At 41.6% G+C, this 12,331-nt stretch overlaps 1 protein-coding gene across 2 annotated transcripts; it reads left to right on the top strand.

The window, feature by feature from the left end:
• Positions 1-9,921: 9,921 nt before the first annotated feature.
• Positions 9,922-12,085, top strand: pdyn (prodynorphin). 2 transcript variants are annotated; one of them, XM_047039706.1, is made up of 3 exons: positions 9,922-10,120; positions 10,554-10,694; positions 11,154-12,085. In XM_047039706.1, exons 2-3 carry the CDS (start codon positions 10,572-10,574, stop codon positions 11,787-11,789), a joined length of 759 nt encoding a protein of 252 aa, XP_046895662.1. In that variant the 5' UTR covers positions 9,922-10,120; positions 10,554-10,571; the 3' UTR covers positions 11,790-12,085. The 2 variants fall into 2 exon arrangements, with proteins under 2 accessions (XP_046895662.1, XP_046895656.1); XM_047039700.1 differs by having other exon boundaries at positions 9,933-10,091.
• Positions 12,086-12,331: the final 246 nt, after the last annotated feature.

Here is a 12,331-nt window from a genome sequence, read left to right as displayed (position 1 = left end):
CATCTCTCCTCTTGAGGTTAATGTTTATTGTACGCTGTCCCTGTTTCTTTAAATAAATAAATAAAAATATAATTTTCTGCTGTGGTCTCCTTCAGTATCATAAAAATGCAACATAATCAAATAATTGATCGTTTATTGAATCCACTATGTATATCAATTTGTTTAATATAAAGCAAGACCTATGAAATTGTCCAAATTTGACTAAATCCTTGGGAGATAAAGTGGGTCTGGATTTAGATAAAGTATACATTTGAAGGGTAATAGCATCCCCAATCCTGGCAGTCAGTTGCAGAGCGAGTGGTACTCTCATCCATGAAACAAAGAGTTTCGGTCTGGCTGCCTGGCTATTGTCTCATTCCACTGGTCAGTGAAGGGTTTCTGCAGCTGCAATCAAAAAGGGGACATTGAAAGGGGCTTAAAAAAGAGTTCAGTGGTCAGCAAAATATACTTGGATTGTGAGAACTGTGCACGGTCGATTTCAGTGATATGAAGGGTCCTGTGAACAGTGCACCCATCTGTAATTTGACTAAAAATGTGACTTGTTTTGAATACAATGGAAGTGCCATGATCCCAATCATGAGGTCTCCTTTGACTACTGCACAGCAAAGTACAGTATGACCCTACATGTTTAGAACACAAAATACTATATCATGTGTATGTGAGCATCGTTTTGATAAAAACATTTGTATGCGGCCACAGTGAGGCAGACATAGTGGGGATGGGTCAATGGTAGAGAATTTGACTGCCGATCAAGAGATCCCATATTCCCATCATCGATTTGGATAAAAGTGTCTGCAATAACCCACGTTAATTAATAGGGATCTGAAGCTCAGAATCTAATGCTCACTAAATTCTTCAAGTGACCTACTTGTTCTTGGTCGATGCAGGGTTTTAAAGGAAGTACACTATGCACACTACATATCCTTAAAATGTTGTTTTACCTGAAATATACTGACAGAAGAATACTACCTTTATCATGTGCAGTGGCGTAAAATTGCCACACTCCTCCTACAGGTGGTGGCAAAGTGGCCTGGCTGACCATAATGGAGCAGCTTTTTGCACACCACTGAGTCTGAAATTAGAAACTTAAGGAAATATTAGATGCAGATTTCATTCCCAATATATGCTGTAGAATCCTTAAATCCTTACTTCCGAAGTTAGTAATTCTGCATTCCTTTTGGAGGGGCGAAAGTGGGTTGTGAAGCGTAAGAGCTGATTTAACCAGAAGATTTCAACAAAGGACTAAGAGGTCCTTTCAGAAAAATAAACTGAGCCATGCATGAACATCATATCAATCTGATTCTGATTCTGATTCTAATATGAAATTAGAATCATGCTGATGGTCAGAGTGACACAAACACACATGCACATGGACACACAAACACACACAGGCACACACACACACACACAACACACACACACACACAACACACACACACACACACACAGGTCAACGGGGACTCTTTGTAGGATGCTAGTTATTTCTTTAAGCAACTGCCTAGGTGACTCACTAGTTCAATAAACTGTATTTTATGCTAACCAATCAAAGTGGTGTTCTCGTAGGAAACTCGTTAGCTTATAATGCCAGCTCTCATTTACAGTATGACTCACAACTGTGCCCGATTGTTTAACAGTTCTCTGTAAGTTTTCAGTGAGATCCTCTCGTTGGTATCGCAGGAAATAACTAAGCCCTGAAACCCTGAAACTCTTTCAATGGAAGGTGCTAGATGAAGGACCCCATCAGTGGTTTGGTTTGTGACTGAAGGACTGGTTTTGTGAAACTGCCAACAGAAAGAGAATAAGCTCTGGCCTTGAGGTGATTTGATCAAACGGATGCAGAATACAGGAGTACACTATAGTGCCTTGCCTGCAGAGGGAGATCCCTCTCTCTCTCTCTCTCTCTCTCTCTCTCTCTCTCTCTCTCTCTCTCTCTCTCTCTCTCTCACACACACACACACACACACACACTCTCTTTCTCTCCCTGTCTTTCTCTCTCTCTGTCAGTCTCTCTATTTCTCTTTTTTTCTCCATCCTCAGCAGTTCACAGTGTGTGCCCACCTCGACCCTCTTCCTTTGCGTGGTGACTATATCACAATGACTGTGAACGGTGAATCTGCGTGTTTTAATCAAATCTCGTTCTTTTATTTCTCCAGCTCTGCTCCCGGCAAAATATCTTTCACACTAGTTTCAGGGACGTTCACCGCCTGAGTCACGCTATTTCTCTGTGTTCTTTTTCTTTCTCGCTCCTTTTTCACCCTCTCGTGATGTCTTTGAGTTTCCATAGCAACCCGAAGGACATGATCTTTTTTAAAGGTATTAAATGGAAATACCATGACAGCCGTTGGATGATACGTGTTTTGTTTAGTCTGTTTTCAATAGGGTATTTAAATGAGATCAGTGCGTAATACATTGCTCTTTGACAGAAGTTCCACAAAGATGTGCAAAACACATCCTACAAAAACTTGGAAGAAGTACAATGAAAAGTACAATGTGCGAATGTCATATAAGTTGGAGAACTCATTTGCTCCAGTGTGTGGTGTCATACCCTATGGATATTGAAACATATGAAGACCAAAATTCTGGCATAACTAGTGACCACCACACAATGCTAATAATTATATAAATAAAAAGAAAATGTGCTAAAAGGTGTACTTATTTGGCTTTTGAGTGCTGTATGGCTTGTCTACCACACTGCAAGGGCTAACAGGACAACAACCTGCGCCCCCTACTGTTCTCTTGACACATCTCTTCGACTTCTCAAGTGGATTTGGTCAACCTCGTAAAAACAGCCTCCTTGACTTTCATCCTCCTGTACTCTTTGAAAAGTTAATGAAATTACACATCCATCTTCTTTTGCTTACAGTGCAACAGATCAGTCAAGCGGAAGAAGGGGAATAACAGTCCTCTTTTATTAACGCATCGTACAACTATTACTAGCATAATAGTACACTGTTTCCTTGCAAAAAACGATTATTTATGTGTTCAGTGCACTTTTTGATCCCATTCCTCAAAATGAAACTAAGATAAATGTCACTACTCCTCAAAACCAGCAGACCAACTGGGAAAGCCATTGACATCCAAGAAAGAGTCAATCGGTTGTGAGTAGATGCATTGTGATGTAGATAAGGTATTTAAATACGTCGTTGTGTATAGTGTGTAGGTGTCTGAATATCTTTAGAGACCCCATCACAATTGTGGTTTACAAAGCAACAGAGGAAGACCACTATTGTCTATTGTCTCTTAACCTTGGAAACCAAGGTTAAACTCAAGGCAAAATATATATTTTCATATTTCTTTCTCAAATTCTTCATTTAAATTTGTGTTTTTCTCTTTGTATGTGTGTCTGTGTGTGTTTATGTATACTTGAATGCCCTTGATTTGTAGTTCTATGATGAAAAAAACATCTACTGATGATAAAAGAACATAAACAGACCTCTGTCAAACCGTTCAAAAGGGGGAGGTCTGAATGCAGATTATGGTTTCATTTAAGCTTCATTTTAGCTGAGACCCATTGGCCTGCTGTGACCTTGGTCAAAACAGGTCAAACAGCATTTTGCATTCGACAGCTGACAATGCCTTTCTAGGTCCTGCAGTTATTCATATTTGATCTAATTCCAAATCAGCGCCCGGAAAAAAACGAGACGCAGTGTCGCAGGTGGAGAAACGGTAAAATGCTTTTAGACGCCTCCCAGGAAGTCCGAACTCCATGCTGGGCCAGGGCCGCACAAAGGAAACATGGGAAGTCAAGCAGGTGACTCTCTGATGCATCATTTATTGTTAGTGTCCCCAACAACGTCAGGAGCGCTTATCTTCTTCAAATATACAGCAGGCCAAGTATGGGGACAAATTACAAAACAGTTTGCGCCAGACATTTAGATGCCCTAATTTGTCCTGTGGCAACAATCACTCCTAATAGGATGTAGATGGCCAGATTCAGGGTGATAATCAATCATTTGGGATTGAACCGTATCTGGAAATGTATTTCTGAACAAACAATGACTTGTACCGAAGCCTATATTATTATAATACATATGTTCTAATACATGTGCACATATTGAGGTTTCGTTCTAGTATCAGTACCACTCTCACTTTCTGTGGATTGTTTAAAGACCCAACATTTATCATTAAAGTAGCCAATTATTCTTTTTAAATGGTAGAGTTGAGTCATTCCTAACTGTCCTTGGTAATTCTGTAGCCTGCATCACACCTGTCAGAGAAACAGAAATCTGCAGGGAGTTGACACAACCTCCTCCCTCACCTCTCTGTGGATCAAAATGGCTGTCTCATCCACAACTAAGATTTGAACGTTCTTTTTTTAATTTAATTTTTACGAAGAACAACAGTTTTCACACCTTGCAAAGCCCAGTTATTACTAAAGATCATGACAACTCAATCAGCAGTGCCTAGAAACACATAATTTTCAGTTTGTATTGGTTTGCTTTGTCTTTGTGCAATGTATTGACCAGAATGTGTATATTAAAAAAGCTGCACGGATGTTAAGGTGCAGTGATATCATATTACAGTAGTTGTCTTGTTTGTTCTACATGTAACATGCTATGTTCTTCTGTATTTCTGTGTGTGTGTGTGAACACTTACAGCCACACTGGCTCACAAGAGGCTGAGATTCACAGGGGAAATTTGTACAGCAATAAAATGACCTTGGTCTCCGGAGATACAAGGCAGAAATATGAGCCCTGTGGGACCCCAAGGCTGTGTGTGCGACACTTGTCTTTAAAACTGACTATCATAACGTTCTTAAACTGGGTTATGTCTGGTCCTCGAATCCGTCTCCACGTTAGAGCCTCTGTCCAAAAACCATCATGACGATGTGAGGACCACACCCTGTTTAGTATTTGTTTGTCATATCCGTTGCATGCATACGTTCTCATCTCCCGTCAATACCTCATGCGTATCTTGATGCAGTATTTAGGATCTCAGGGATTCCCATTGACATGAGTAGGCGTAAAGGTGCGAGGGTCAGACTGAGTGAATCCCATCCCCCATATCCATTAGGCATTCTTTTGACAGGAAGTGTCTCTGTCTTTGAAAGGAAGACCCACCCACGCACAAAAAAAATCTATAAATCAAACACGCTGTAATTAGTCTCTGTTACTAGATGTGCGTTTTCATCTGAAAGTGAATGTTGGAAGATGCACCCCCCCCCCCCCACTCCTACAGCTACCCCAGTACTCACAAAATGTTCTTACATATATCCCTCCCTACGTCTATCCCCTTCCGACCCCCCGCATGCAAACCCTCCCCCACCTACATGTTTTTTATGCAGGGCACAGTATTTCACATTCAGAGTTCTAACATGTTGATACAACTGTGAGGAAGGCCTTCCTCCATAATGCAAGTGACACATTCTGTGCTGGAAAGGTGAGCAGTTGACTAACTATAGAACTTCCAAGAAAAGGTATAAACGACTAAAACGTCATTAGGTTTATTACACAAAACCATCACACGTCACTGGGAAGTCATGATCATCACACTCTGAGCTAAGTACTTACTCCTCAAATAAAACGACTGCCTCGTGCTTCACCTTTTCCTAATTTTTCTCAGAAGTTGATTTCCATCCCCCTCAAGACTTATTTCTGTGGCGTCGGCGATGGCAGCTCCTACCGGCTGCTATGGTTACCTTCACACTAGACAGGGTAGAAAGTTAAGGTGGTGTCGTCGCTAACAGTTTCACCACACCTCACTTCTGAAAACCAGTTTATTTTTCCTAACAGATCGTTCTCTTCGCTGAAGGTGTTAATGTCTCCAAGGGGAGTTGGAAAGATGAAGAAGACTGCCTTGTCTAACTAATAAATATAATCTATGTTTATAAAATATCTATCTGCTCCACCACATACAGTACATATTGTAAACTGTGGTCATGTGTGCATGTCTTTCACTCCAGCATGCATGTCACATTGTTTGACTAAAAAACGTTTCTTCTTCTACCACTGTCCTTTCATCATGTTACTGTATTACAAAACCTCAAAATTTTATTCCATATTATTTACGTATAACATGCGGCTATGAAATGTAATTAAACTGTACATTGTGTTTATGATAACAGCAATTCTGTTTGTAAGTCATTTTGCACTCGATAACTATTGAGGACCAGATGTTGTGTGTGTGAGAGGCAGAGAGACAAAGAGAGAACAAGAGAGTAAGAGAAGGACAGAGAGTGAGAGAGAGCAAGAGAGAGAGAAAGATGGAGACAGAGAGGATATAGGAATAGAGAAAAGAAAGGAGAGACAGAGAGAGAAAAAGGAGGGGGAGGGAGAGATAGAGATAGAGAGAAAGTAAGAGAGAGAGAGACAGAGAGAGAAAAGGAGGGGGGGAGTGATATAGATAGAAAGTGAGAGAGAGAGAGACAAAGAGAGAGAGAAAAAAGGATGGGGGAGAGATTGAGAGAGAGAGAGAAAGTAAGAGAGAGACAGAGAGAGAAAAACAGAGCCATGTCTCTCATGTAGGAGGACCAGTGTAGTTCCATCTGATGCAGGTGTTTCCAAGTGACAAAGGAATGTAGACGTAAGCAGAGCCATTCAGACGAGCGAGGATGATGGTTTACGAGATGCTCTCAACAGTGCTCACTATCCAGGGCACCACGGATCATGGATGCCTGATGAGTGGATTAATCATTTATTTAAAAAGCAGCAGTGCCAAACAAAGTCTTCTCTTCTGGAGGACATTATATAAAATAAACAGGTTGTTTGGGCAGACACGCTAGAGGCTACTGTTTCTAGCGGCATGTGCTAAAGAATGTTAGGATTTTCTATGTGGTCCCCAAAAGACCCGACGAGATAAGGAAATCTCAGTGACGTATCTTTGTGTCAGCAGTTGTTGACTGTTCTTTTTACTTACTCATATTACTTTTTTTTTTTTTTACATGTGTCAGAGGGACCATGTCAATAAGAGGCGAGTTGTGTTTACCCAGCTTCGCAGCATGGACGTTTTAGCCAACTGTGATATGCAGTTTTGATTCCCTCTCACAATTCTCTCTATTTAAACAGATGATGGATGAAAAAAGAGTCCCTTGTCATTTTTCTTTTCGTCTCTCTCCTCCGTATATGTCAGATAGGTCAAGTGCATAAGTCTTTACACTGTTCCAATACAACTACCTTCTCGTTGTTCCTCTATTGAGTTTTGAACAACAGGCTCACAAGGTGCCATAAGACAACAAAGTCCGTTCTTGCATCATCCTAATCGCTGTTGAAAGCTCATTATGCAGCCTTTAATCACCTCATATCCAAACCGTGACACCTTGTTTGAAGAATATTTGCATCTGCTTAAGCACTGACCAGCCAGACGTTTAGGGTTTAGTGGTGAGGAAAATTCTACAGGTTTACCATGAAGCCACAGATAGGCCTGCCATAAGCAAAACAATATGACGCATGTATTCATCTCAAACAACAACAGCATCAACATATCAGTACCATCACACAGTCCTTGTTTAGAAATCCACCACGCATTCAGTCACCTTCCACTCCAAGTCGGATTAAGACGGCCAGGCTCAGAACTTCAAACTGCTCCTCGGTGCAGGGCTGTTTGAAAGAAAATGACATTCATTTAAGAGTCTGGAGTCTTAACCCAAAGGGAAACCAGACATGCACGTATATCAGTCGCCTTGTGAGCCAGTCTCCCCAGATAACGTCAGTTTGGGAAATGGAATCGCATCGAGGCTCTGAGAAGCCAACCGACTTAATCAAAGGACCGATCAAGACATCAAGAGAAACCCAACAATGCCCACTCGAGGTTGCCTAGGAACGCTTTGCCAATTTGATTGGAGCTCATTAAAAACAAGATCACATGATTTTCATCTGGGATTAAGAGAAGAAAACATCTATACCTACAATAAGCATAATTGTTCCTGCTTAATGGTGCAAGAATGAGAATACAGAACACACTGGGCATTGCTGTTGTAATGACGGAAGCTGTAGACCATGGAGAAGTAAACATTTAGTTAAAGAGTGCTTTGATATACAATATACACAACACCATGAAACATGCACTTGGGACAAAAGGAGGAAGGAAGGAAGGAAGGAAGGAAGGAAGGAAGGAAGGAAGGAAGGAAGGAAGGAAGGAAGGAAGGAAGGAAGGAAGGAAGGAAGGAAGGAAGGAAGGAAGGAAAAAAAGAGAAAAAGTGATCACATGTATACGTAATAACCACTAATACGTAATAGTGTCCACTTACGTGTGAACTCTAAAACCCATTTCAGTACAACATGCGTTTTAGAGTTCAAACACATTGTTCTACAACCATTTTCATTCGTTTTTTTCTCAGTAGCTTTTACTGATATATTTTTTTTTTTACATTTGTGGTTAGGGTTAGTAATGTGACCAGTTCAGGGTGCTTTGTGACATGGTAGTCTGTTCTTCTCACGGGATTAGATCCAGGGTCTACATTTACATGTATTCACTTAGCAGACGCTTTTATCCAAATCAACTTCCAAGAGAGAGCTTTACAAAGTGCATAGGTCACTGATAATAAAAACAAGATAACCCCAAAACATTGCGAGTAGCCAAAACAAGAATCGTTGTGATCCTTGAGGAAACTAACATCGGGTCAAGCAAACCATTCCTAAGTACCGTTGAACTGCCGGAACAAGTGCGTTTTGAGCCTTTTCTTGAAGGAGAGACAGTCTGTGTCTCCGATGGAGGTGGGGAGTTGATTCCACCACTGGGGGGTCAGACAGAGAAGAGCTTGTGTTGGGAGCGGGCGGTCTTAAGCGGTGGGACCACCAGGCGGTTGTCTGAAGAAGACCGTAGGTGGCGGGTGGGGGTGTAATGCTGCAGGAGAGACTTGATGTAGTCGGGTGCAGTCCCGTTCACTGCTCGGAAGGTCAGTACTAGGGTCTTGAATCTGATACGGGCCGTGATGGGTAGCCAGTGGAGAGAGGAGAGCTTGTCATCCATGGTAACCCCAAGGTTCCTGGCAGAGGATGAAGGGGTCACTGTCGCAGATCCCAGGGTGATTGAGAGATCGTGGGAGATGAAGGGTTTAGCCGGGATGATGAGAAGTTCTGTTTTGGCGAGGTTCAGCTGGAGGTGGTGCTCGGTCATCCAGGCTGAGATGTCTGTGAGGCAGACCTCAATCCTAGCTGAGATCCCCGGATCGGTCGGAGGGAACGACAGGTACAGCTGCGTGTTGTCAGCGTAGCAGTGGTAGGAGAAGCCATGAAAGGTGATGATTGGTCCAAGTGAGGTGGTGTACAGAGAAAAGAGGAGGGGTCCGAGGACGGACCCCTGTGGGACACCAGTGGAGAGCTGGGGAGGGCCTGACAGTTTGCCTCCCCAGGAGACCTGGTAAGATCTTCTCGACAGTCTAGACAGAAATACATCATTAAATAGACATTCTACAGATAGAACCATTTTACCAGTTAAAGTTCTACCGGGAAACTGGGCCTTAGGCCTTGGTGAACAGGTAATGGACAAGACAACTTGCCATGTGGGCAACCCTCATTAACTATGATAAGCATTGAATAAAGGGGATGTCTTTATGAAGCTATTTATCAAAATATCCACTGGCTCATTGTGAGTGTGCATTGTGCGGTTTGTGTGGGTTACCTTGGTTGCAACTTCAAGGTTTTCCCTTCTTCATAGAAGGAGCCAACCATAGGCTTTTCAACTGCCTTCACGTGCCGTTAGACTCCCATTACATTGTGATTTCATCCATAATTCACAAATCTTGACACACCTTATGTGGTTCATTATACACAGGACATGACTAAAGTAGTCCATCATTTTCAGCAGAACTCTTAAACTCTTCCCTACAAATTATGCACATGAACGCGTGTGTGTACATTTATGTTCAGTGAAATTGCCAGGTTTCTGATAAACGAATGTTGTGTGTGGGCGTGAAATAGATAGAGAGGGAGGAGGCGGTGACGGGTACGAGTGAGACTATTTGCGCAGTATTTGTCTCCCATTGGCCAGTTTATGGAAGCTACTCTGATGTGCCCCAGTGACACGACGAAGTCTCCGTCAATAAAAAGAAAGGCGAGGAGCCAGGCAAAAGAAACAAACTACAGTTGGAGGGCCATTCAACATTCTGCGAATTGAATCACGCGCCTTCTCACAGCTCCACATCTATGCGCCAGGTTTGAACTAATTCTTCATCATTGTTGAGGTAATTCTAAAATAATTATTCAAATTTCGCATTTATTCCTTTGTAAACTTGGGATGTAGAGGGACCATTATCTGGTCGTTAGAAATAGTAGTATGTTCTATGCTATTGAACATTGAGTTGTCCATTAGGTATTTTCCCATTTATTTGGTAGGCTTTCAAACTTTAACAACGAAACACTCAGAAGTTAATTATGAGGAATTGACTACTGACAACCCATTAGCGCATTGGAAGGACAGGCAGGAAACAAAAAAAAACAATTAATATTGAAGACTTAATGAATGGACAAACAAATTATCTGATTGAATGTGGACTGGAATATATATAAGTTTTAGTGTTTGGTGATATTACGACCAGGGTACAGTAGGCTAGTTGTATACGCAAGTAAAGTGAGCTAACGTCATTAATTTTCTATTCTTTTTTGCTTACTTTTCAGGGACTGTTTTTGCCAAGAATGGAGTGGTATGCCCTGGTGCTGATACTCAGCTTGTCATCTTCCATCCAAGCAGATTGTACGTCCCAATGTCTGAAATGCGCACAAGAAATCTTCAACACAGACGAGCCTATCAGCAGTTTGGTAAGAATCACAATTTTAGACATTAAAGGTCGTTCATCTCCAATTCAAAGTAACAACAGAAAGCACAGAACACGACAATCTTTAGTTGTAGTTGTAGAGTAGTTCTGTTAAATGGCAGTAAATTCTAATTGAGCTAGCGGAGTTGCGGGTCATATGGACAACGGCTCAATATTCAGCACCACGGAAACCGCTCCTGGCGATTGAAAGCGAGGGAGAGTCAAGAAGGTTCTAAGCTCAGTCTCATGTCAGATATGGTAATATTTGCATTTCGCTCACGTCAGTACACAACGAGGAACAACGATTAAATGACACAGATTCAGATTTTATTCTTTTTGCTACTAAATGTGAGTTAAAACTGTGCGTAAACTGTGCGTAAAATAAAAAAATTACATTTACCTTCTCCAAAATGTCATGCCAAATAAGCAGATGTCGCTTTCATGTTCTATTATTCTTTTACAGACTTGTACCCTGGAGTGTGAGGCCACTCTACTGAACAGTGACGAATTAGAAACGTGTGGGAAGATTCTACAGGCCCGCGCTGTGGATTTGACGGAATTCAGCGAAGACAATACCGGTGCAAGGAGCGCACCAGAGGGAGAAGAGGAGGAAGTCGCAAATAAAGTCAAGCGGTATGGTGGATTCATTAAAAGAATCGAGAAGAACAAAAACAAAATATTTAAATCTCCTTGGCGTGAAAATGCCGTTTTTAAAGGAGCGTTCCCCAAGAAATACGAGGACTTGCTAGAGAAATTTGCTGAAAGAGACCTGTCGGAGTTTTCTGAGGACGACCAGGGCGGGAGTTTAGCATCTGAGAACGAAAAAGGGGTATACAATGATGACGCCGCAATTAATGAAGTTAAACGTTATGGTGGGTTTTTACGCAAATTTGGCCCAAAAAGGAGTAACTCAATGGAGGAAGGAAGACAAGGAGAGCTACAGAAGAGGTATGGTGGCTTCATGCGGAGAATTCGTCCAAAGTTGAACAACTTGAAATGGGACAACCAGAAGAGGTACGGCGGCTTTCTACGTCGCCATTTCAAAATATCCGTTCGTTCAGATGAGGAGCCTAATTCCTATGACGACTTGGGGCTATAGATAAACGGTGAGGCCGTCATGCAGCATGACGTAAAGAACTTATTCCGCAGATTCACTTGAATTCTCGCCATAATCCGATAGTATCCGTATGTGTGCTGCCAATTTCGCTTACCTGGTTGCACATCATTGCGGCAGATTCTATGTCTGTTAATCAAAGGCCTGTACCTGCTTGTGTCTGTCATGTTTTGAACGCCTACTGTGTGACGGACTTACCAGTGACTAAATGTTAAAAGTTGTGTTATTAGCGAAATATTATTTATATAATATAATGCTTGTTTAATAAAATCATTAATAAAAGCAACTACTTTATTTGTCAAAGTGGCAAGAAAAATGTGTGTGTCTCTGACTGAGAAAATGATATAAGCTAGCCTCGCTTGAAAGAGCTGCGACACACACAACGAAAACCGCATGCACACAAACATACATTTAGCAAAAGACAAGCACACCGTACCAGAATCTGGGTACAAACCAAAGTAATATATTTGCGCCTTCAAATTAGTGTAGAATCTTTTTTTGTTGTTAGTTTTTTACAGTCCCTTTTT

Source organism: Hypomesus transpacificus, chromosome 2 (genome assembly GCF_021917145.1).
Source record: "Hypomesus transpacificus isolate Combined female chromosome 2, fHypTra1, whole genome shotgun sequence".
Classification (NCBI taxonomy): domain Eukaryota; kingdom Metazoa; phylum Chordata; class Actinopteri; order Osmeriformes; family Osmeridae; genus Hypomesus; species Hypomesus transpacificus.
This window is presented reverse-complemented; position numbering and strand designations above follow the sequence as displayed.

What these genes read in the sequence shown, in the direction of transcription:
- pdyn (XM_047039700.1), top strand. An exon ending in ACGAGCCTATCAGCAGTTTG is followed by an intron (nt 10,695 to 11,153) that starts GTAAGAATCACA and finishes ATTCTTTTACAG; the next exon opens with ACTTGTACCCTGGAGTGTGA.